The 22631-nt window shown below is 38.1% G+C and overlaps 1 protein-coding gene and 1 non-coding gene across 2 annotated transcripts in view; one reads left to right on the top strand and one right to left on the bottom strand.

The window, feature by feature from the left end:
* LOC140231785 (uncharacterized) overlaps nucleotides 1–22631 on the top strand; it is a 56650-nt gene that overhangs the window by 8152 nt on the left and 25867 nt on the right. The window contains exons 2-15 of the mRNA XM_072311941.1: nucleotides 11462–11584; nucleotides 12801–12925; nucleotides 13436–13664; nucleotides 14902–14979; nucleotides 15787–15900; nucleotides 16605–16718; nucleotides 17613–17723; nucleotides 18363–18476; nucleotides 19130–19243; nucleotides 19792–19905; nucleotides 20477–20587; nucleotides 20951–21076; nucleotides 21848–21961; nucleotides 22408–22521. Coding sequence (XP_072168042.1) covers nucleotides 11462–11584; nucleotides 12801–12925; nucleotides 13436–13664; nucleotides 14902–14979; nucleotides 15787–15900; nucleotides 16605–16718; nucleotides 17613–17723; nucleotides 18363–18476; nucleotides 19130–19243; nucleotides 19792–19905; nucleotides 20477–20587; nucleotides 20951–21076; nucleotides 21848–21961; nucleotides 22408–22521 — 1701 coding nt within the window. The remainder of the gene's footprint in view (nucleotides 1–11461; nucleotides 11585–12800; nucleotides 12926–13435; nucleotides 13665–14901; nucleotides 14980–15786; nucleotides 15901–16604; nucleotides 16719–17612; nucleotides 17724–18362; nucleotides 18477–19129; nucleotides 19244–19791; nucleotides 19906–20476; nucleotides 20588–20950; nucleotides 21077–21847; nucleotides 21962–22407; nucleotides 22522–22631) is intronic.
* Trnat-agu (transfer RNA threonine (anticodon AGU)) lies at nucleotides 10801–10874 on the bottom strand. Its single transcript has one exon. It is a non-coding gene; the product is annotated as a tRNA-Thr (tRNA).

Raw genomic sequence — 22631 nt, 5'->3', positions numbered from 1 at the left:
TTCAGTGGTATCATTATCATCACAGTCATCGCTATGAAAATTTTAACGATGAACTCTTTTAACGAGGATAATGGTATTTCCTTACAGACGAAAAGAACCGAATGGGTCTACCTTCTGTTGTTTTAACGAGAGACTGCATTTAGCACGTTTCAAACCGTTGCAAAATTTAATTTGTATGTCATTGCTTCTTGTTGAATGCACGCAGCTCTTAATCGGGATGTTCTATGATGGTGCGAAGAATGATAAGTTATTCTTTATACATGGCTTGTGATGGCAGTTGCAGCTGGTAAGACGTACTCCTTTTCTATAATGGTGCCAATTGCGTCTTTGAATCCAGAACCATTCTTTCTCGATTTGGTGAAAGAATCGACTATGTCAAGGTCTTTGAATTATTTATTTCCTTTCTTCTGTGTGCAGTGGTACATATGGGGGGGCTTTGAATTTCTCTCTAGTCATCCATCAAACTTGTCCTCCCTCGAGGACGTCGACAAATGGGTCATTTATGGGCATTGATGGGGAAAAAGAGCAAGCGAAGTAATCGCGCTTTTAGTACCAACTGTGCTATCTTTTGTCCGCGATTCCAACACCAGTAAACGCTGATAAATCGGTAAACCTTGCAGCAATCGCGCGACTGGTAGACCATGTCTGCCGCGTTTCTGTTCTTTTTTTTTTTTTTTCTGAAGCGGACCTACACTGCCTGCTGTAGAGGAGCGACTCCGCTATATAGGCGCCACAAAATGAGGCCAGAGTCCGCAATCTTTAGAGTCTTCTTCTACATAATAAACACAAAGAACATGGACACTTCCATTAGCAGAACGCTCGATCCTTCGCTCTACCCCACCCTATTCTCAGCGTCCACATAAATATAAGCTACACTTATAGGGATATCCCTGCAGAAGCACGGAACGATTTGCCAGATCGTAAGAACGGCAGTCCCGTGATGTGTTTTAAGAAAACTGTCAAAATTTGAGTTTAAAAAAGAATTAAGCTGTTTGAGTTGAGACCTCAATGAGATTCTGTACCCATCCTTTGTAAGTCTTTATTCTCGAGTACATGGTGACTGTATGGAGTTATAATTATGTATACTGCATAAATGTTGATAATTATCATGATAACTGTTGATGTTGTTATATATCATTATTGTTATCATTCTTATTCGTATTATTATTATTATTATTATTATTATTAGTAGTAGTAGTAGTAGTAGTAGTAGTAGTAGTAGTATCATCATCATCATCATCATTACAGCCGCTATTATTACTATACCTAACTCAACCAGGCTGCAAAGTCTTGCCGACATAGTATTTGTGATTCTCTCTCTGTCATATTCATCCCGTGTCTATGTCATGGTGCTGAGTATTACGCTATACAGTCAGTGGAAACAGTCCCGCCCGCGTCTCCCTATTGTAACGATCCATCCCCGTAGGGAACTATAATTGTCTTTGCTTTTCTCTATTATATGACACAACGATATGAAGCATTATCATTATACTCTTATAGCGTAAATCAGCCGTTCCCATTCATGGGCCGGCTTATACAAAACAAGACACGTTATGAAATATTCTGACGTGTCCAGCCGACATTCTATATGACAATCTGTAGAGTTTCCGACGATGAAAGAGTCGTCAAACAGGTTAACTTGAATCTTGGTTCTGGGGCTCTTCTGGCATTGCTTATCCCCCTCGATAGCCTTGGTGCGAATCTCGGGAGTGCAGGCGCAGCGTGTCGCATCAGATTCCATCAGAAGTCATATCATCGGAGCGTCGAAGTTTTATCCCATTTTGTAGATTAGATGAACCTCCGATGGTCACTGGAACGGGGATTTAGACCGCACAGAATCAGACTTGAACAACGCAGCTTCGCATTAGTCATATGTATATAATCATTATAGCTAGAAAAGTCGAAAATAATACAACATTTAACTGAAAACGGAATGTAAACTATTGCAGTAAAAACACTGCGAATCTGTGTCACCTTTGTTTCCTACGATTAACTAGCTATTCACATTTTGACTTGGATGTTACCGTTACTGTAATTACACCACTGAATGTATGTACAGGTATTCTGCCTCCACGATACATTTTTATTATTGTTATTATTATTATTATTATTATTATTATTGTTGTTGTTGTTGTTGTTGCTGGTAATCATGATGATGATGATGATGTCTGTAGGATAGAATTTCCGTCTTCAATTAAAGGGTGTGTACAGTTCTGGTTGAGGTGAGGATTTAGCTTTTAACGTTTTGCGAGATATTCAGAGACCACTCTATGAGATGTCAAAGAGCATGCAATTCTAAGGGGTATCAAAAGTTTATTTGAAATGGCTGAGCTATCCAAAAACAGGGTGAAACAAAGAGATCCTAATAAAAGGCGTGGCCTGTCGCCTTTTATCATCATCACTTTTGAAACCAATTTTCATCAAATAAACGTTGAATCCTTCTTAAAATTACATGCTCTTTCATATTTCATAAGAGGTTTCTCATGATCTCACTTAGGAATGTTCAAAACATGAATCCCCACCTCAACCAGTACTGCACAATCCCTTTAAACTCTTGCAGTTTGCACGGTGAAACTACGTTGCAAGCTTTGTTGTCCAGATTATGTTTTCGGTATCAAAAGATCAAGCTCATGTCAAAGGCTAACTCCAACTGCTGTCGCGTTAACAATTTGGAAAGCGAGAGGTTGTAATTTCTTGTCGTCTTACAATTTGCAGATCTTAGTTCAATGCTAGAGAGAACGTGAGGGAGAGAGAAGTAGCATCCTGACTAGACTGAGACAAATATTTTCCAGGCGTCACACCAATCGTAATAAAGACCAAAACATCGCATACACCCACGCATAGAAGAGTCATTTGCACACAATAGCATATCTTTTAAAAAGCAAACAAACAAAAACGCTCATCTGTTCACGCCCTCCTAACCGAATCAATTGGTACGGTGAACAGCTCCAATAGGGCTCATCGGGTATACTTCTCAAAGAAATATAGTGAGGAAGGTTTAAGGCACATTGTTTTATCAATTTTGCGCTGCTTTGAATTCATTTTCCGGAAGAGCTAGAAGTAAAAAAAATGTTACGGAGTTGATGCTAATTTCGTAACGTTTATATTGTAATTAGCTAGCAAATCAAGGATATTCCGACAAATACTCTTAATGATGAAGTCTATTGAAGTCAAATCGATCTGAAAAGCTATTCTATGGTTTGTGCTGGTCTATTACATAGAAGTGGTATAAGATTGACTTGTACGCGTTCAAATGCTCGTAAAGCAAGCAACTATAATTTCCGGCGGTGACCAAGCGAAAAGGCAATCATGCGCATAATATCAACGAACACCCACAGTATAGCACAAACACACACCATTATATATGCATATTCTGTGGGTGTGTGCGAGTGTGTTAGGGAATATTTGTGATCCATTAATTCTACTCCAACTAATATTTCAGTGCGATTAAGGACAGTTTTGATATTTTGTAATTCTCACACCGATTTTGAAATCATGTAGTTTGCAGATTTCTTGTTTCAGTATAAGAAATGCCCTGTTGTGATGTTTAAACAAAACAACATTGGAGCCAGCATAGTTCAAGATCCTTTTTGAATTCAGCGGAAACCCTCCAGACTGTTATTGACCTACGCCCCATTACCTCCGTATTTCATTGTTTGGCTGGCATAGCTCATAAAATGCAAGACCAGTAGAAACAGACATGCGGAGAAAGAGGGAGAAACAGACAGACAGACAAAAATATACAAAGAGATTATAGAGGTAGAGAAAGAGGGTGAGCTACTTGGGACAAAACAGAATCAAGATGAACCACGCACCATTACTTCTTTGGAGCATTGGCGCACGGTCTCACTGAAGTGCAGAAAACAATGCCAAACATTCTTTAAAATCGCGAAATAGCAGTTACCATGGATACATTTTGTGTCGCTGTGTCTGTAGGTTACGTACTGAGCTCATTCTTAATATATCATTCATCGATATGTCAAGAAACAAAGGAAAATAGAAGAAAGAGTACAATGAGAGTTCTCTAAAAAGTCTTATGCCTATCGCCATTATGTCTTTTCGTGATGGAAATGCCTTTACCAAACAACATTTCTTCAAACGGATATCAGAATTTGCAAAAAACTGCATGATCATGGCGGCATTAGTTCAATAATGTGACGTGTACAATATCATGCTCTGAAAACCAGCTTGGGAACTTTGAAATCGAGTTCACATCCGAAATTTACGTCATATAATAAAATTTACGGCATATACATAAAAAAAATACGGCATGGGTAACAAGAACCATTAGATTTACCATTTAATCATTTTAACGAACTGTTCTTCCTTCGACATGATTGGAGTTTTTCCTAATAATGACCACATAGACCTCTTCCTTGCATAAAATATTCGCTTCCTGTAATTCTTATCTATCTTCAGGTAACCGCTTTAAAGGGACAGACATTTGAAAGAGACTTACTTCTCTATACCATATTGCAGTTTGTTATCATCTTTTCATAAGAAAAATTTACTATTAACGATGTATCGTATAAATTGATTTTTGGCACAGTGGCAGCGTGTTTTGATTTATGCTGTAACAAGACCTAATTTAAACTTCATACTTCAGTTAGCATTCACACACACACACACAAAAATAACTTTACAAGCACACAATTCCAATGCACTTAACAAAGTGACTCTTGTCACTCTTCATGCAAGTCTTGTAATGTATAAATCACTACAAATCAGAACGCAAAAGAAAAGACCAGTAATAGTTGAAATCATAATAAGGTCAGTATATCTATATTGCAAGCAGTACGTGTGCGTTGGAGCGCTTGACGCTGATTAAGAAACCTATTACAAACGCGAATACTAGTATGCACATGTACACCGCACATTTCGTATGTATTTAGCGGCATATAAGGGTGTATGACACACAGCAACACTGAGCTTTAAGATATGGAAAAAAGGGCTGATTAATTAACCTGTTCGCATTGCCCATTCAACCGAACTCACAATGCAACGTAGCTTGTGTTGATGCTCTGCCATAGATTCTCTCGTAATCTTGTACCCGCTATATTCCGGTTGCTATAGCGACGGAACGCCAACCTCAGCAATAGCGATGTAAAGTACTACCATGGACCTAACTCACGCATTGCAGTGGCAGCAACCATACTGGAATACGTCACGGCTGGCTGAGACGCACTGCGCACATAACGTACGTTCCGTAGCAGAGAAAGGAACGACAGACAGACAAACATGTTAATTGATAGACGAAGAGGATCAGTATATATAGAATATAGATAAGAATCAAGATAAAGAGATTGATACATGACTGAGCAGATGGATAAATACAAGCAAAGAAAGGTGCAAAGTGATATGAAAAAAAAAGTATAGTAGCAAGAGAGAATGAGGGGGAGAGAGCGCGAATGAGCGCGAAATGGAATAGGCCTATTTATGTGGAGAAGTAATGGCAGATGGATTTTGAAAGCGGACATTAGAGAAAAGGAAACAGAGATAGTGCTACTTAAAACATCACTGTCAGAAGTAACAAAATCACAGAAACTTGTAGGGTGCACTCGCGACTAGTATGTACTGATATGAATTATGTGATAACCGTGTCACATGATCATTTACGGTATCGTAGGGTTCACTATCAGATATGAAAGGACACGTACATTATTTGAATAGATGCGCATTCTATCGGAGGATAACAACCTGTTTGGCCCAATACTGAAAACAACACACTGTTTGTTATTCTGCTGGGAACTTTTACAGCACCTTACGTGATCATCTTACGCTTGACGTTTCTGAAAACATAGATTCCCACCCCCTAGAGTTCATAGAATGACGAACAAAGACAAGGGCATTTTGTGTTTCTCTTACGTTTCCCAACTGTAATGATGAATAAAAACCAATCACTACTAGCTCAGCAGTAAACAGGATACTCTTTCTGCTCTTCATAGGACAGTGACATATCTGTCCATTGTTTAATTTCTATTTTTCACCTTCGATTGTAGTCATCACAAAGAAACAATGAAAATACACCTTCACGCTCAGACAACGTCCCACCGCTCCCATCCAACACGTCATGACCCAGCGTGTGTGTTAGAAAGGTGCGCACCCTTAATAGGGCGCACATTCATTCAAGTTCATCCACATTTCCATTCAAAGAATGGGGAGACATGACGAGATTTGTTTGTTGAAAGCAGAAGGGAGCGCTGACATTCTCGTTCATCAAATTTTTTCTTGCGGTTAATTGCAATTATCACTCATGTTTTGTTACAACCGCTAGCCAGCCTTGAGAATGACACCGAAGTACGCTAAGGTGAAAAACGTGATTGGCGGTTTTACGCCTCATAGCGCAAAACATCATTATGATTTCACTGGCTGTATTGTTGTTATTGTTATTGCTGTAATGTCGACTTAAATGATTTGCGAAAGAAATGAAATAAAATGTCAATGTTTCCCGGCTACCTACGCGCAGGCAAAACTTCTTCCCGATTTACTGTATCCCATCCAACTGACAATGTCTTCTTGATTATTCCTGCTATAAAGGAACACTGTCTTTAGGGGATAGTAGAAACAGACTCGAAATGCCCACCACTTAAATGCACATCTCTCAGCATTGGACCAAAATAATGTTCTTACTGAAAGGAGAATTCCGGCTGATTTTTTTCAGACTTTAACATTTCAACAATTTATTTTTTCAGTCGGTTAACTACGTCTAGGACACTCTTGGACGATGTTTGCCATTAAAAGTGATATCGTGGTATGTATACTAGTGTTTAGTATGTCCCAAAATGACAAGGAATTTCTTATATAAGGAGAGAAACAAAAGAGATAAGGGGGAGAGAAACAAACGAGAACTTACTGTCAATCATCGATCACTTTTCGGAGAGCCCGTTCAGGCGTAACATGCGAACTTATGTCACCCCACAAATGCAAGTGTTGTGCAACAAAAAGTATTCCGACGTCATCGACCAAAGGGGTTCGTTACGAAGGCATGATTAGCACTGCAAACGGAATGGTTATGTGACGACGCTCCAGTGCAGTGTATCATTGTTGAAGAGTCTTACCTCTGTGGTTTCAGATGTTGCCGTTGTTGGTATACATGTATGTAGTTGTGAATTATTCGGGGATGAGTGTATGTGTCTTAATAAGACACGGGTACACATGTATGTATGCATGCAGTTCACGTCCACGCACTAGGCACACAGCCCTCACGGACAAACAGAAACACATAAACGAACATGCGTTCAAACACACGGGTAAATGTATAATGCGTATACATGAAACACGGGTAAAAAGCATGATGGTTTTGAAGAGTAGCACTGCTCACTGGCCAAGCATGAACTCGTTTAGGTACCTCTACCATTTGGCACTATAATTGTGTACAATTCACATCCCCTAACTCTACTCATACCTGAGTCTGCAAATGTTTCTGTTTGTTCATTTACATTCCTTCTCAGTCAGTCTACCAGTCTTTGCACTTACCCACAATGCTTCATTCGTTAATCATGTTTTGACGCTGTTCATCGCAGGAAAACGGGATGTGGCAAGACTGACTAATAACTGGTTAAAGTTAATTTAAAAGTTTAAGCTTCTACCAACCTTTAATTGTAGTGGGCAAGCTTTCGTCCTACTCCTGAGGACTTTCTCAAGCCTTATGCCTTATTGGTTAAAGTTAGTAAGCCAGTTGACCACTCTAGGCCTATAACATTGATAGATACTTGTATACACAGTGCTGCCCCAACACGTTAAAGTCACTACCTGCCATTATGATTAGCGGCAATTACGAGTTACATGATAATTTCGGATAGATTTTCATCACATTAAAGATATATACTATGCATGAACCTCATTCTCCTGAGCTCTGAATTCTCTATATGAAATCAATAGAAGAGGTTATTAAATCTCCTAATCATAGGAATATGTTCAAGATTATACGTTTATCGATTTATTATGAGAAAGCAACTATAGTAGACCACCTTCTGCGACCGAATTGTCATTCAGCAAAAGATAATACATTGTGTACCATCCTGTGCTTGCCCCTCACGTCTAAAGTTTTGGTTCAGGGACGGGGTTGAATATAGTGAATTGGAGGAAGAGTGGATAGATAGATAGAGAGATGGAAAGACTGAGACAGATAGATGGATAAACAGACAGGGAAAGAAAGAGAGGGGGAGTGGAGAATCTTAGAGAATTTAACTTCTTTCACCGGACGCGCATACCATAATCACTGGTCCGCCACGATGAAGTTCAGGTATTGGGCCCAACCCATAGGACGAGGGCGCGTCTCCATGTCTGAAAACACCCATTTGTGTGTGTGTGTGTCTGTGTGGGTAGAAAAAAAAGATGAATGGACGGCATTTTATTGCAGAACAACACGTCCAAACGTTCAAGTGTTACCAAAGCTATTGTTAAACGAATCAACGAATGTTCATTCTTGTTATTAATGGTTGAGCAGATCCATTCAGCGACTTCGTCAGAATCATAGTGCAAAACGGACACTTCGGAATCCGGTGCTGTAACTCTGAATACATGCACACACGCATAGTCATTCACAAACACACACACACAGACAGACACACACACACACGAACCTACACACATACAGACACAGACACCACACACGTACACACACAAATAAACAACCCAATACACAATCATATTGATACAGATTGTCATGTTACACCATAGACTGAAATATGTATATATATATATATATATATATATATATATATATATATATATATTTAGGAAATTATATTATGTGCATAATCTTTCAGCATAATTGTGTCCCCTGTCTTCAAAAAAGTCATAAATAAAAAATCCATTTGTCAAAGTATCACATCATTGACACATGATGGACGAAGATTATAAAAAGTCTTTATACTTCTTGCCATTGCCTGGCAGAAACTGTTCGACGTGGTCCAACGACTTTCGTAGTTCAATTGATATATTTACATTCAGTGGCTTATGTGTAATTTTCCCATCATTATTTTTGAATGACTCCATTCAAAGTCTCGGTGAGCTATAATATATCATTGTCATCCGCATTGCGCTGAATAGAGTCACCTGTCGCCTTCATCACACACTGAATACCAAGTTCACGGTCGCCCAGCAAGACGCCAGAATTTTGATACAATTTGATACAAGTTTAAATATTTTATTGTTCGTTGACCGAATTTGATATGCTTTATTGTAAAAATGTGTTAAGTCGGCGATGATAGCTATCAGTCTGCTATCCGAGTGTATACCGTTTGTGCAGAGTTACCAAATTATACTAAGTAGGCTACTCCTGTGTCCGCTCTAATAATTCTGGCTTACGGAGGTCACATATTCTTTTCTTTTGTTTGTACTTTAGCCCAGATTTGAAACTGAACTTTTTTTTTTTCTTCTTGTTTCTTTTGGACGGCTTCATGCATGAAATGACCAAATAACTCGTACAGATTGCATCTTGCACAGGACATTTTCGCATTTTTTCTTCAAAAATCTTGCGATATTGGTCTATTCTCCACGAAATGTAGCTATATAATTATAAGCGTATCTGTGTTTGTGCGCGGGCGAGCACACGCGCGTTCCCGATCTAAAGAGAACTTCCAATATTCCTTTTACATGAGGAGTCTCTTCAAAGGATAAACTCGTTTCACAATCTGCAAGCGTCTTGATGGTTCTGGTGTGCGATTATTTCTACAATCCTTTCAAACGGTGATAGATGCGCAGAGAAAGAGAGATAGACAGTAAAATAGAAAGAGAGGAAAAAACGGAAGGGCAGAGGGTGTGTAGTCACCTGCTACACAGACATTTAGTGTGTGCACCTGAACACAAACTGAGAGGGATGCACGGATAGTATCCATTGTTCTCTTCGACAATGCAACCCTCATCAGGTCGTCTTAACGGGGGATTGCAAATATTGGTTTCAGAGATTGACGGGCTTCGGTCTATGCTCTGTTTTCTTTTTTTTTTCCTATCAGATGAGGGAAGAAAAAAAGAGGTTTTCGAATTGCTGTGATCTAAATTTGCTTGTGCGGCCTTGTTGGTTAAAGTATAGGGAGGTGAAGCGAAATTTCGTCACACCTAGCTCCCAGGTTAATGCAAGCTGTACTTGTTAGAATAATATTCAGGCGAATATTATGCATGATACATCCATATCTTTTTTTATTTTTTATTTTGCAGCTTTAATAGCGTTCTGTTGATCCTACAAAGTGGTGATAACCTGCACGACTCGGCCCTCCACTGACGTGATAGTAAACACTGCTGGTCATTACAGTGATGATCCCAGTCACTGATATTGTTTAAAATGAACGAATATCGAAAAAATCGGGTTCAAAGAGAAGACCGTTTCGGTGACGATAGCAGGGATTTATCTATCAATTCGAATTGAATGTACTCTACTTATTTTGCAATCACAGTATATGCAGAACACTGACATTTAAAAACAGTTTAAAAACTACTATAGGCCTGCTCAGGCACCACTTGCTTCACGCCCTGGTCCACGTTGACGTAATATAGTCCTGCTACAACCAGTTCATGATGGCAATGATTGACAGGGCATTTTCATTAATGTTATTTATCTCTGTCTCCTAGTGTAAGAAAGTCTTTCAAAACACACAGTCAGTTCTGAAAATCATTTTCCAGCGATTTGTAAACGTTTTGCATGTCTCTCTCTTTATGAATATAATTATGTGCATGTATAAAGTATCTATTGATAGATAGATAAATAGATAAATAAATATATAGTATATGCATATGTTTATATATATATATATATATGTATATATATATATATAGCGAAAACTTTGAGCAAAGAAAATGGGTTTTCATCGGGATTCGAACCCGAGACCTCCGGATTACTAGACCGGTGCTCTACCGACTGAGCTATTGAAAGCCCTAGATCGGTGTTCGTCCCAAACCCTTAACTCTCTTTGCTCGTGTGGTCAGAAGCTATAGTGTGTGTATGTGTGCCACACACACACACATTAACCTGACATAAACCCAAATGACGTAAATCAACTTTGGAATAAATGTGAGGGATCGCCGAAGCGATGCAGCTTTTTGTAATATATTTTGAAACGAGCAAGGAAAAACTGACCAGACACTATTGTAATAATGAATAGCGAAAACTTTGAGCAAAGAAAATGGGTTTTCATCGGGATTCGAACCCTAGACCTCCGGATTACTAGACCGGTGCTCTACCGACTGAGCTATTGAAAGCCCTAGATCGGTGTTCGTCCCAAACCCTTAACTCTCTTTGCTCGTGTGGTCAGAAGCTATAGTGTGTGTATGTGTGCCACACACACACACATGTGTGCCACACACACACAACAACATATATATATATATATATATATATATATATATATATATATATTATATATATAATAGATAGTAGATATAGATATACACGATTTAAAGCATGAATACAATCGATGAAAATGACTAATTATATTTCCTCTTATCCCATTCCTTCTCACAGAGTGTGATCCCAACCCGTGCCAGAATGGTGCCGATTGTGCTCTCAGCGATGGATCTCCATTTTGTCTTTGCCCTGGAGATGGGAATGATTTCTATCAAGGGGAAACCTGCCAAGAAAGATTGAGTAAGTCTTCTTTTGTTTTCTCGTTTTTTGCCATCAGCAAATTTGGAATGTGGAATATACTTAATATTGCGCGATATGGTAATATTGATATCTGTGCTTTATGCTATAAGTATGAATATGACTTTGCTAAACTCCAGCAATTACTACGATGTCGGTTAGATTGCAAAAAAAAAAAAAAAAAAACCACCCAACAACATCAACATCAATATCTACAACAACAATAACAGACAAAATGATGAGAAAAACTACCTAAACCAAACGTGCTGGTATGATTAACAGTAAAGCAATCATAATCTTATGCAGTTTTAGTCATACCAACATTGGTTGTTGGTCCTAAAAGACATCATTAGTTCGTAGGGCTTGGCTACCTCCCATAACTCATTTTCAGCTCACCATGCTGCAATAGTGATACTTGGAATACTGATACTTATACATCCAAACTGGTGGGAGAATTGCTATCCTTTTGTTGATCAGCAAAAGCAGATGTGACCGGGTACTGCCCACCTTAAAAACTTCGCATTTTTATAACGTCCAATGCAATTTAAAATGTAACTATACTCTGTTTGTTTATATCCACCCTTCGTATGATAACTAACGTGAATTTAGAGTGTATTTTCCCTTTGATGCACTTATAATCCTGAAATTAGCCCAGCACAGTAAACGATTCCCTCAAAACTTAGTAGAATATGTATGACGAAATTGTGGAACATTGACCACCAAAGTCATGTCGAGATTTAAAGGCTTTTGTTTGAGTCACAAAACTTGTTTAATAAGTTAAATTTCTATCAAAGAAGGCACTGTGAAGTAATTCTCCGATTGGCAATGACAATTTCAAACTCTTCCCTTTCAACATTTTACATTTTCTTTTGTCTTTTACATGTGCCTCTCTTTTCCAATAGCACAATTATTTTGAACATGAGTTTCACATGTATACGTACATATCTATTGTTGTATACATTGTATTTTCCTCTTTAACTTGTATCAACAAATTGTGGCGTATTTTTCTCAATAATGTGCAATTTTTCGAGCACTGTGATTTGTTTCTATGGACTCACGTAATGTATGATGCCTACATTATGCTTTGAATAAGATCTAAATAAACATTGAACAAAAAAATGTATTCTCTTTGACGGGAGTGGGGAAACTTTTAATGTTTCGACTAGTTTCCAGTAGGCCTAATCACTTGGCTTATCCGTAACTCACTTTATTTATCCAGATGGCGATGGGTGCTCGCAGAGTTTCTACACCAAGAGTGGCACGCTGACATCGCCAAGTTATCCAAATAATTACGGAGACGGTCTGAACTGCAATCATCTCATCGGTTATCCGGGAGGGAGAAAGGTAAAGTATCCGAGTCTGGAGACTGTAACTCATGATGACAGACTCACTTCTATAAAACCTTGTGACAGACACTGCCGCTACACAAGTCTTACATACTTATTTACACAGGGACATACGCAGACACGCTAAGTTTTAGATACAATGATACTGTGATACGCGAACAGTCTTGTACGCACTGGAGGAGAGAAAAAGAGGGACAAAATTAATTATAATACCACAAAATCAGATTATGAAGAAATGAATTGCTCACTCATGCAACGTCATGTAATACAAGGCACTTGTTGAAAAAGTTTCATAATGTGTAACTATTATATCATGTACACATTTATACCAAAATATGATATGATAGTTTTAAACTTTAAACCGTTTTAATTTTACCCTATTGATTTTGATTGTACATAAAAAAAAAGAATGAAATGAAAAGATACAATGCCAAACAACGGAAATGTGATTACATGGCCATGACGGTTTGATGTATTAAAAATATCGCATTTTTTCTTTTGCTCGTAGGTCCGAATTTCTTTTAATGGACCAATCAATATCGAGCCCGCAAAGGACGAACTGGCCATCGGCTCTGGCTCCACCGTGGATTTCAACGCGGCAATTGTATCTTATACGGGGGTTTACAACCCACCACCTGCCGACTTTGAGATCGTTTCCGACTTGATTTTTGCGAATTTCTTCACGGACAGGAATAACCCGTTTAACTACACTGGTTTCTCTCTGTCGTGGCTGTTTGGTATGTTTCTCTTTTGAATGTATTCTCGCTTATATATCATAATCATCAGTATTATGTGAGTTCTTCTGGTATAATATAGTAACCGCTGTAACCATGGTAACCAGGTTAAAGGCATTGCTTACCATCGGGAGCAGTGATTTAAAAATGTTCGAGTTATCACGTTTGATGCATATGTGTAGGTCAGGTGTATCACAAAACATCCTAATAAATAAAAGTTATGCAGTAAAGTCTAAAATATAAGGAGATATCACTATTTTTATCAATAAAAAGTGTAGACGGGCTATGCTAGACAAATAAAAATATTACAACTATTGCTGACATTTTGTATGTTTACTGATTAACACTTTTACATTGGTTGTTTCTATCCCCGACTCACATTTTAGAACTATTTTGAAGCACTTAAGCTGGGGTTTTGTTTGATCTGTAAAAGGTAAACAATGCCTTTGATATTGCAGCGTATCTCTGAATTATTCTTTTTTCCCCCTTTGGGTGGGAGCCAAAGTCTCACATTGTGATGAGCGTTTGTTTAAATTAATGCTAAACTTTCGGCCCATAGACATCCATTTTTTTTTCTACTGATGGGTCCTTGCCGATAAAAATTTTTATGAACATTCCATGGACACGGTAAAAAGCTTGCAGAGTCAGTGGAACTGAAACATAATTATTATGAATTTCAACTTAATCAGTGTTAACTAATCTAATGGTGAAAAGGTCTTGTCTGCGTTGCCAAAAGGCACTGATAAACGTAATGAATGATGAAGATAAACAAAATTTCCAAAGAATGAACCAAAGAATGAGAAAGACACTGCAACCAGAATACACAACAAAGACAGACATTCGTAAACTGTGATTTGATATTCAACATGGTTACCTGCTTACTGTGTCTCTAAGTATATTCGAAGAACTTTTATCCACGATTAGATAAATGAAGAACTGAATTAATGCGACATTTCTTGTCATCCATCAATCTAATTTGCATTAACGTGGACCCTTTTCGACAATACATATCATGAATGACTGGAGTGGACAGCTCATACAGATTGAGTCTCCTTGATAGCAATGCAAGGCGTGTTTACGTGTGTGTATGTTTCAGTGTGTGTGTAAATGGATGAAAGTGTGTTTGAAGGAGAGGGTTGTAGGTGGGGGGATCTCTTGTGTTAACCACAAAGAAGCTGTGTATAGTCATTCCAATAGACATTTAATCCGAGATTGTAATATTTACTGTGTATCTTTGCAGATGGTGATGAATGCGACCCTTTTCCGTGCTCTCCTGGAGAGGAATGCATTGATCTAGAATACGATTTCATGTGCATTGGTAAGACATCTCCGCCCTGTTTTCCGCCCATTTAAGCACCACACATCAATTTTCAGCCCGCTATCTTGAAATCTCAACATTTCACAACGCTGGAATGGCTTTAAGATACCGTTGTAATGTAAATAAATGATTCCGCTTCTATTTTTTTTCCATAACAAAATATATACATCTTGAACTACTGTTCTTTTTTTTAATGATACCTTTGAAGTTGTTTTTTTTTTTAAAGTATGTTATGTCATCATGGCTTTTAGTGTGTGACTGAAGGTGATTTCATCTAATGTGTGTGGATCACTTGCTGCCTACATTGAAGGAAGAGTGGGGAAATCAGCCATTACACAGTGAAACCCAATGTGTAAGACCTGGTTGGTTTGGATCAGGTTGATGTCTGTTTCAGTCATAACTGCGGGGGGGGGGGGGGGTCTTAATGCACTAGCACAGCAATGCACCCGAATACTTGCATATCCCATTGAATCATCTTTTCTTCTTATTTTGTAGGCACTTCATTTATGGCCAACATAAGAGTTACAGTGTTTTAAAACCGAATAGTTCTATAGCGTATTTAATTAATGCTGTTGTGGTCTTGGCTTACCTACCTTTTGCACGAGTGTTATGTGCAAAGCTGGATATTCTCATAAAGTCGGAATTATCGTGCTATAAAGCAGCAAAGAAATTCTTCTTTTTTTTCTTGGGAGTCTGCCAGGAGCATACACGCGTGTACCTCTTTAAGTGACCATGACACCATGAATATTCCTAGTCGGTAAGACATTGATATTCTAATGTCTGTCTCAATTCTCTCTCCATTCAAAGACATCGACGAGTGCGCCAGTGACCCTTGCCTCAATGGTGGCACGTGTCAAAACAACGCCAATGCCTTCGCATGTGTCTGCCCAGAGGGATATTCTGGGGAAAGATGCCAGGACAGTAAGCATACTTTACTTGCCCGTGTCTGTCGCACACTTCACCGGCTCATCACTCTTGCTTTCTTCATTGTCCCGAGTGTCAATATGTATATTTTATGTTATGTTATGTATGTTTCTTTGTGTGTATGGTTATATATATATATATATATATATATATATATATATATATATATATAATAACTCTGGATCCAATTTATAAGGGAGTTAGTGTGTGGAAAAAGTGTATTAAGACTTGTCACCGGTGTGAAATATGGGTTGAATAATTATTATATATGCTGTACGAGGAAAATTGTCCTGACTATTCTTCAATGTCACCTCACTTCTCGTATAGCCATTATTATGTAACTCATGTTAAAGTTGTTTGAAAACAAAATCAACATCAGCATATTAAGTAGATGCATTTCAGTAAAATATTTATTTTTAGGCAGTGATTAATCCATACCGCAGGTAGAAAAACTCACCAACATAAGTATCGTTTAATAGGAATAATATTGTGTCTCTGTGTTTTTTTTTTTAAGTATCCCGCCAGCGACTGAAATACATTCGAATATCGCTTTCAAAATATCGCTAAGGTTTGACTACGCCATATCGCAACATACAGCTTCATCGTTCCGCATCTCTATAGGAACCCGTGAAAATTATATCAACATATTTTGCTCACCAATTGATGCTAAGTTTCTTTTGCGTTTTTTTTTTACCCTCCAGTCATAGACCCCTGTCTTAGTGACCCTTGCCAAAACCTTGGCATCTGTCAATCTGACCAGCTTGATTTCACCTGTTTGTGCGTCAACGGGTGGACAGGGCTGACATGCGAAGAAGGTATGTGTTATAGTTACAAGTGCAATCATAAGCAGTTTTGTTCTTCCTCCACAGCTCTTCCTTTGGCAAATGCAGATTTTACTACCACTCCTGGTACTGAATAGTAATACTTAGTTTATTACTTACCTTTACTACTAACAGTCTTTACTATTGCTACACCCTTTTTTTTTTTGGTCATCTTGAAAACTCTGCAACTACAATTCCCACCACTCGTGCGGCAAGGAACTTGACATTGAATAGCGTTCTTAACATTAACATCAATTGAATTTAAAGGAACTTTAGTGTTTGTGATTGCCTGTCTTGCTTCATTACTATTTCTGTTGAAGTGAACTTCAGCGAAGTGGAGTCTTTCAAAGTCGTTTTAACCTTTTCAAAGTCAGTGTTCCTTTTCAATATTGAGTGAGGATGCTTCCTGTTAGACGTGGGCTCACTGTGCATTCACCGAGACAACAACTTCCGTATTTTACGTACAATTGCCAGAACTCCTGTTTGTATGCTTTCAATGGAAATTCTGTTTCTCTAACTTGCATCACTTGCCATTATTGCAATATCCGACACCAAGTCCAAAAAGTTAGCCGAATAACGTTTTTTCATTTGATGATTGCCGACTTGACGCATAAAAGATTAAGGGTACATTTGGCCACATGTTTTGTGTTTGTTGAATGTGAAAGAGTTCATCATTTACCATAAAAAAAATGTCTTTAGAATCATTTTAATGTTCAGACAATCGGACAGTTAAACAATGCACCCTCTTAAATTCTGCAATGGAAAAAATAGTCAAAAATACCTCAAAGTACCAAAGGGCAAACGGCTTGACTATTCTATACTCTATTTTCACAATTGATGATACCTTAAGTTCATCTAATTTTGTGTAAACTTTTGTTTCTCAATCAGATTTCGACGAATGCTCAAGTGATCCCTGCGTCAACGGAGTTTGTAATAATGGCCGCAATATGTATACTTGTACCTGTGATCCTGGGTGGACCGGTATCAACTGCAACACTGGTAGGAAACAAAATATTTACCCCATTTTCTTGATACATTTCTGGAATGCTCAAAAAGTGTTTTTTTTTTTTATTTAGTTATAGTTCGTTTGTTTGATTGCTGTTGTCAATGAGGTTACTTGTTTCGGCCGAAATGGAAATGTAAAAATGATAATGAATTCATAAGTAGATTACAGTTCTTTTATTGTTGCCTGCTGGATTCTGAGGCTTGGGAAAATAGCAACTCATGGAAAGGAGCAGAGACACACAGGAGGTTATGTTGAGTTCATAATGATTCTTTTTTTAAATAAAACTTCAACGTATTTTGAACTAAAGGAGCCACAATATGTTTTCGATGGGAATTTTCTGACTGTCTTCTTACTTCTTTCATCTTACAACCAGTTAGAAACGGATGGTTTCATTACAATCTGGCACAGTGAGATAAAAACCAATACAGCTTTGCCTTCATGCATACGCATAAATGTATACAAGATTTACGCAAGATTATAGTTACATGGAATATATATCAAGATAGCCAATGAATAAGTAGATAATATGTAGTTAGATATAGTTATGTGGACATATTACTACATTAAGTGCATTTGCCAGGTCTGAGACGTTGATATATTACGACATTAAATGATGTCATTTTCTTCTCCAGATATTCTGGAGTGCGCATCGGGACCGTGCGAGAATGGAGCAACATGCTTCGAAGGAACGGATGCCTATGCTTGCGTGTGTGCCGCAGGATTTACAGGGGTACGCTGCCAAACAAGTAAGTATCCTGATACAACGAAACGAACTGTCTCCTTTCACGTATTGAGCCGTCCATACAGACCTCCCCCTTTTTTTCTTGTTGCTCCTTTCGTGTACGATTTTGAGCCGCAGAGTCCTTCTTTTCACTCTGTTACATACTGCATCCCAACGCATGCTATATCAATGGCAACATGTCCGACGATTTCATTCAAATCTAACCAGTGAATATAAACAACCACCCATTAGTGTGACAAATCAAGGAACGGAACGCTCTGAAGAGAATGGGAAAATGAGTTATATTTCGAAGCTGGCTAAATGATGCATAGTATGACAGGTATACCGTGTTGAGGACTTTCGAATCCGCTCCGTTCGTCTGCCTGTCTGTCTTATTTCTGTATGTGTACAATTGCATTACGTATTTCTCCTTCTACCCATGTCCATTTCTCCGTTGATATTTCTATAATCATGTAATGTCCTCTTCCTTTACCAATCGATCTCTCAAAGCATTCATCACTATGTACCCTGTCAGCAATGTATACATACCGACTGTGTACGTCCCTCAATCTCTTAAACTGAAGTGGTTGCTGCTCTTTACAATGACGATAGTTATGGTAGTGTTGATTTGAAGATGTGACCGTATGTTTATCCGTATGTTTTGTGTATTGCTTACAGACATTGATGAATGTGGCAGTTCACCTTGCCAAAACGGTGCTGGCTGCGTGGATGGTATCAATGGGTACACTTGTTCCTGTCTGCCAGGTTTCGAAGGGACACATTGTGAAAACGGTAAAGGATTTTGATCAATCTTCGCCAGAATAACCAAGAACAAATGAATTCGCATGATTCACTCAAACTTCAAAAACTATATCACAGCAAAAAGCAGAATACATGATACAGAAATATCGACGCGCACCTATTTCAGTCTTATTCTTAATCAGGCATCATTATTTTCAAGTGTTCACTTACTATAATACTTAGTGAGAGAGTGAAAAATGTTAATAGTGCTGACAACAGTGGATCCCAAATATCAGTCTATATGTCAGAGCTTAAGCTGTTTATTTCTATCAGATATCTACAGTTAAAAACATGAAGTATATTGGATAGAATAAGTCACATTTTTACAGAGATGCAACGCCGTTGCGCTTATGATTATGTCACAAAGATCTGCTGAGCATATCAGTGATTCTACTGCAATATATAATCAGAGGCATATCATGTCTTTCGTGTTCTGAAGCGTTCCTCGTAAATTTGTTATTGGTTTCGAAATTTTTGCAAAATTATTGCGCTTTGCATAAAGGAGTTGTTTTCATATTGATACGTTTGTTACTCTGCAGATATCGACGAATGTGCAAGTGACCCCTGTCTGAATGGTGCCACTTGCATGGACCTAATCAACAGTTATTCCTGCGCCTGCGCAGCTGGTTACACTGGCACCATTTGTGAAACAAGTTAGTATTCTTATGTATCATTCCCTTAGATAAAATTTCTTGTATACCAAAAAAGAAAAATCATATTGGAAATTCATACGATATTTGTTTTCCTTCCATTTTCTAGTAATCATAGGATTCTCATTCATGCTATTAATATTGACTGGGGCTACATTCTGTCATTTAACATTGTGTTCAGAATACTAAAATTTATCTTTTCTGATAAAAGAGGAAATGTAACATGTATTAAATAAGAGTATCATTACCAGTTTCTCAGCTGGTCAAACATTGTATGATGAAATGTACTCAAATCCTCAGTGATTCAGCATAACAGCTCTTGATATGACATTTAAACTTCCTATGTCCTCATAATATATCATAAGATTTATTCAATTTATTCGACGCATCTGAAGACACACCTAACTTAATAAGTATGTGTTTGTATATGATTATACTAGCACATACGCACACATGCATGCACACAAACACACACGCACACACCTACGCGTGCAAACAAACACCGTCACTGCTTTACGTAATGTGAGTATTCATGACGTGTTGAAATTCTTGCCTGCCTTACGTCGGTATTCAGATATCAACGAATGTGAGTCTAACCCATGTGCCAACGGAGTATGCGCAGATGGCGTTAACATGTACACCTGCACCTGCAACCCGGGATGGACAGGAGTGAACTGCGACATCGGTAAGACTCATGACTCTTTGGGAACTTACTTCCATTCAAAGTTATCAGAAGCATGGACACAGGAGACAAGTGTTATGAAAATACTAATATATGTAAGATATGTATAAATTATTGAATGTGATTGTTGTTTGAACGAAACATCGTAATGACCCCTTGTTATTGTGATGCATTGCAAAATCCTTACTCTAACTGCAAAAAGCATAAATCAATGCATGTGCCATGATGATTTAGGTTCGTTTTTGATTCATGTGTTTCCTGTACATTGCATTTTCGTTTCGATATGTTAAAACTATACCCTGTAACTCATGTATTGATATTTCCCAGATTGAATTTTAACGTGTATCTCTTAATGATATCGAACAGATATCAACGAGTGTCTCGCCAACGGAGGAGTAAACCCATGCCAAAATGGAGGTACATGCTTAAATGAGCAAAACATGTACAGGTGTCTATGTCGTGACGGTTACACAGGCGTTAACTGCGAAACAAGTGAGTACCTCCCCCCTCCCCCCAAATATGAAATAAAAAAACTGATACAAACAAATAAACATCAAATAATTAACAACAGACGAAAGACTCAATAAAACAAAACCAACTGACGGAGAATAGAGACAGAGACACACGCATGCAACACTACCTTTCATACATCACTATAGATTTAGCCTTCTGTAGGCCATAATGCCATTTGAAGACCGAAACCTATCCAGTTGAAGAGAAACACACACACACACACACGAGTGCATTGACAAATAGAAGACAATGCAACATACAAACGACCATAGACAGACGGGCATCACAAACGTGACAAATATCATCAATGGACATTGGATTATGGAGATGAAATCGCAATTCTAAAAAAAAGCGACGAACAATATGTTAAATTGGACAGCATATTCCCGTTTGGCCGTAAGCAGGCCTGGTACCAAGCTCACGCTAGACTCACTGCTGAGATAAAGGTGAAGTTGTTTAGGGTGGAGCTTCTTCATATTTCGGGATGAGATCACAAAATATCACAGTCATCTTTTTGCAAAGACAACACACCAATAGACTGAAGAATAAAGAAGAAGTTTTAATCAGCTACACACGCCTGTGCCCAGCTTTATGAGCAGCATGTAATCAATTTGATATTGTGGGAAAAAGTATACAACCTCATTAGCTCAGATCTTTATATGTTTTCCTCATGATTTTTTTTTTTTATGTTTTCATCGGACGCTATAATCTGTAATCTGTAATAAATTTCAATTTCCCACACCCCTGCAGATATCGATGAATGCGCTTCCTCACCATGTGTTAACTTGGGAACGTGTATGGACGGAGTGAACTTCTACACTTGTGTTTGTCTTCCTGGCTTCGAAGGCACCAACTGTGGCATTAGTAAGACACCGTTCTGCCTCTGATTTCATCAAATAAACATACTAAAGCCTCCTTTGAGTTTACTCTATGTTTTGTTTTTGTTTTTATTATACGAAATTGATTAAAATTCATGTAAACGCTCGAAGACGATGCTATTTCATTTAGGCACTTTAGATTATCAATTTTGTCTGATTTAATGCTGTACCATCTTTAACGATTGTTAACGGTGTCGTTCTTTCATTTACCTATCTCTAACATGTGTACATTATTTCTATGACAATATTAACGATCTAAAAAATCAAGCAGATTTGGAAGTGTAAGTTTAATTTTCTGGCCGGTAAGTGAGTCAAGATAAGTTGATAATTTGTTTTGTGATCAATTCTAAATGTGTTGTCAAGTTTGATGAAATATGAGTCCTTCTATGTTATTACAAAAGCATATTTTTGCTCCCATGTGTACTAAACCAGACATTGATGAGTGTGCATCTAATCCATGTCTGAATGGCGGAACCTGCGCAGACGAGATCGATGGGTACACCTGTTCCTGCCCTACCGGTTACCAAGGCGACAGATGTCAATTTGGTATGATTACTTTTCTGGGTTTCGCTCTCCATTTGCTTTGTGCCGAAGTTAAGAACTATGTTAAAATGGCTTCTATGCAGAAGAAAGAAGTGAACGTTTTGGAGAGCAGA

Source organism: Diadema setosum, chromosome 8, assembly GCF_964275005.1.
Source record: "Diadema setosum chromosome 8, eeDiaSeto1, whole genome shotgun sequence".
NCBI lineage: Eukaryota > Metazoa > Echinodermata > Echinoidea > Diadematoida > Diadematidae > Diadema > Diadema setosum.
This window is presented reverse-complemented; position numbering and strand designations above follow the sequence as displayed.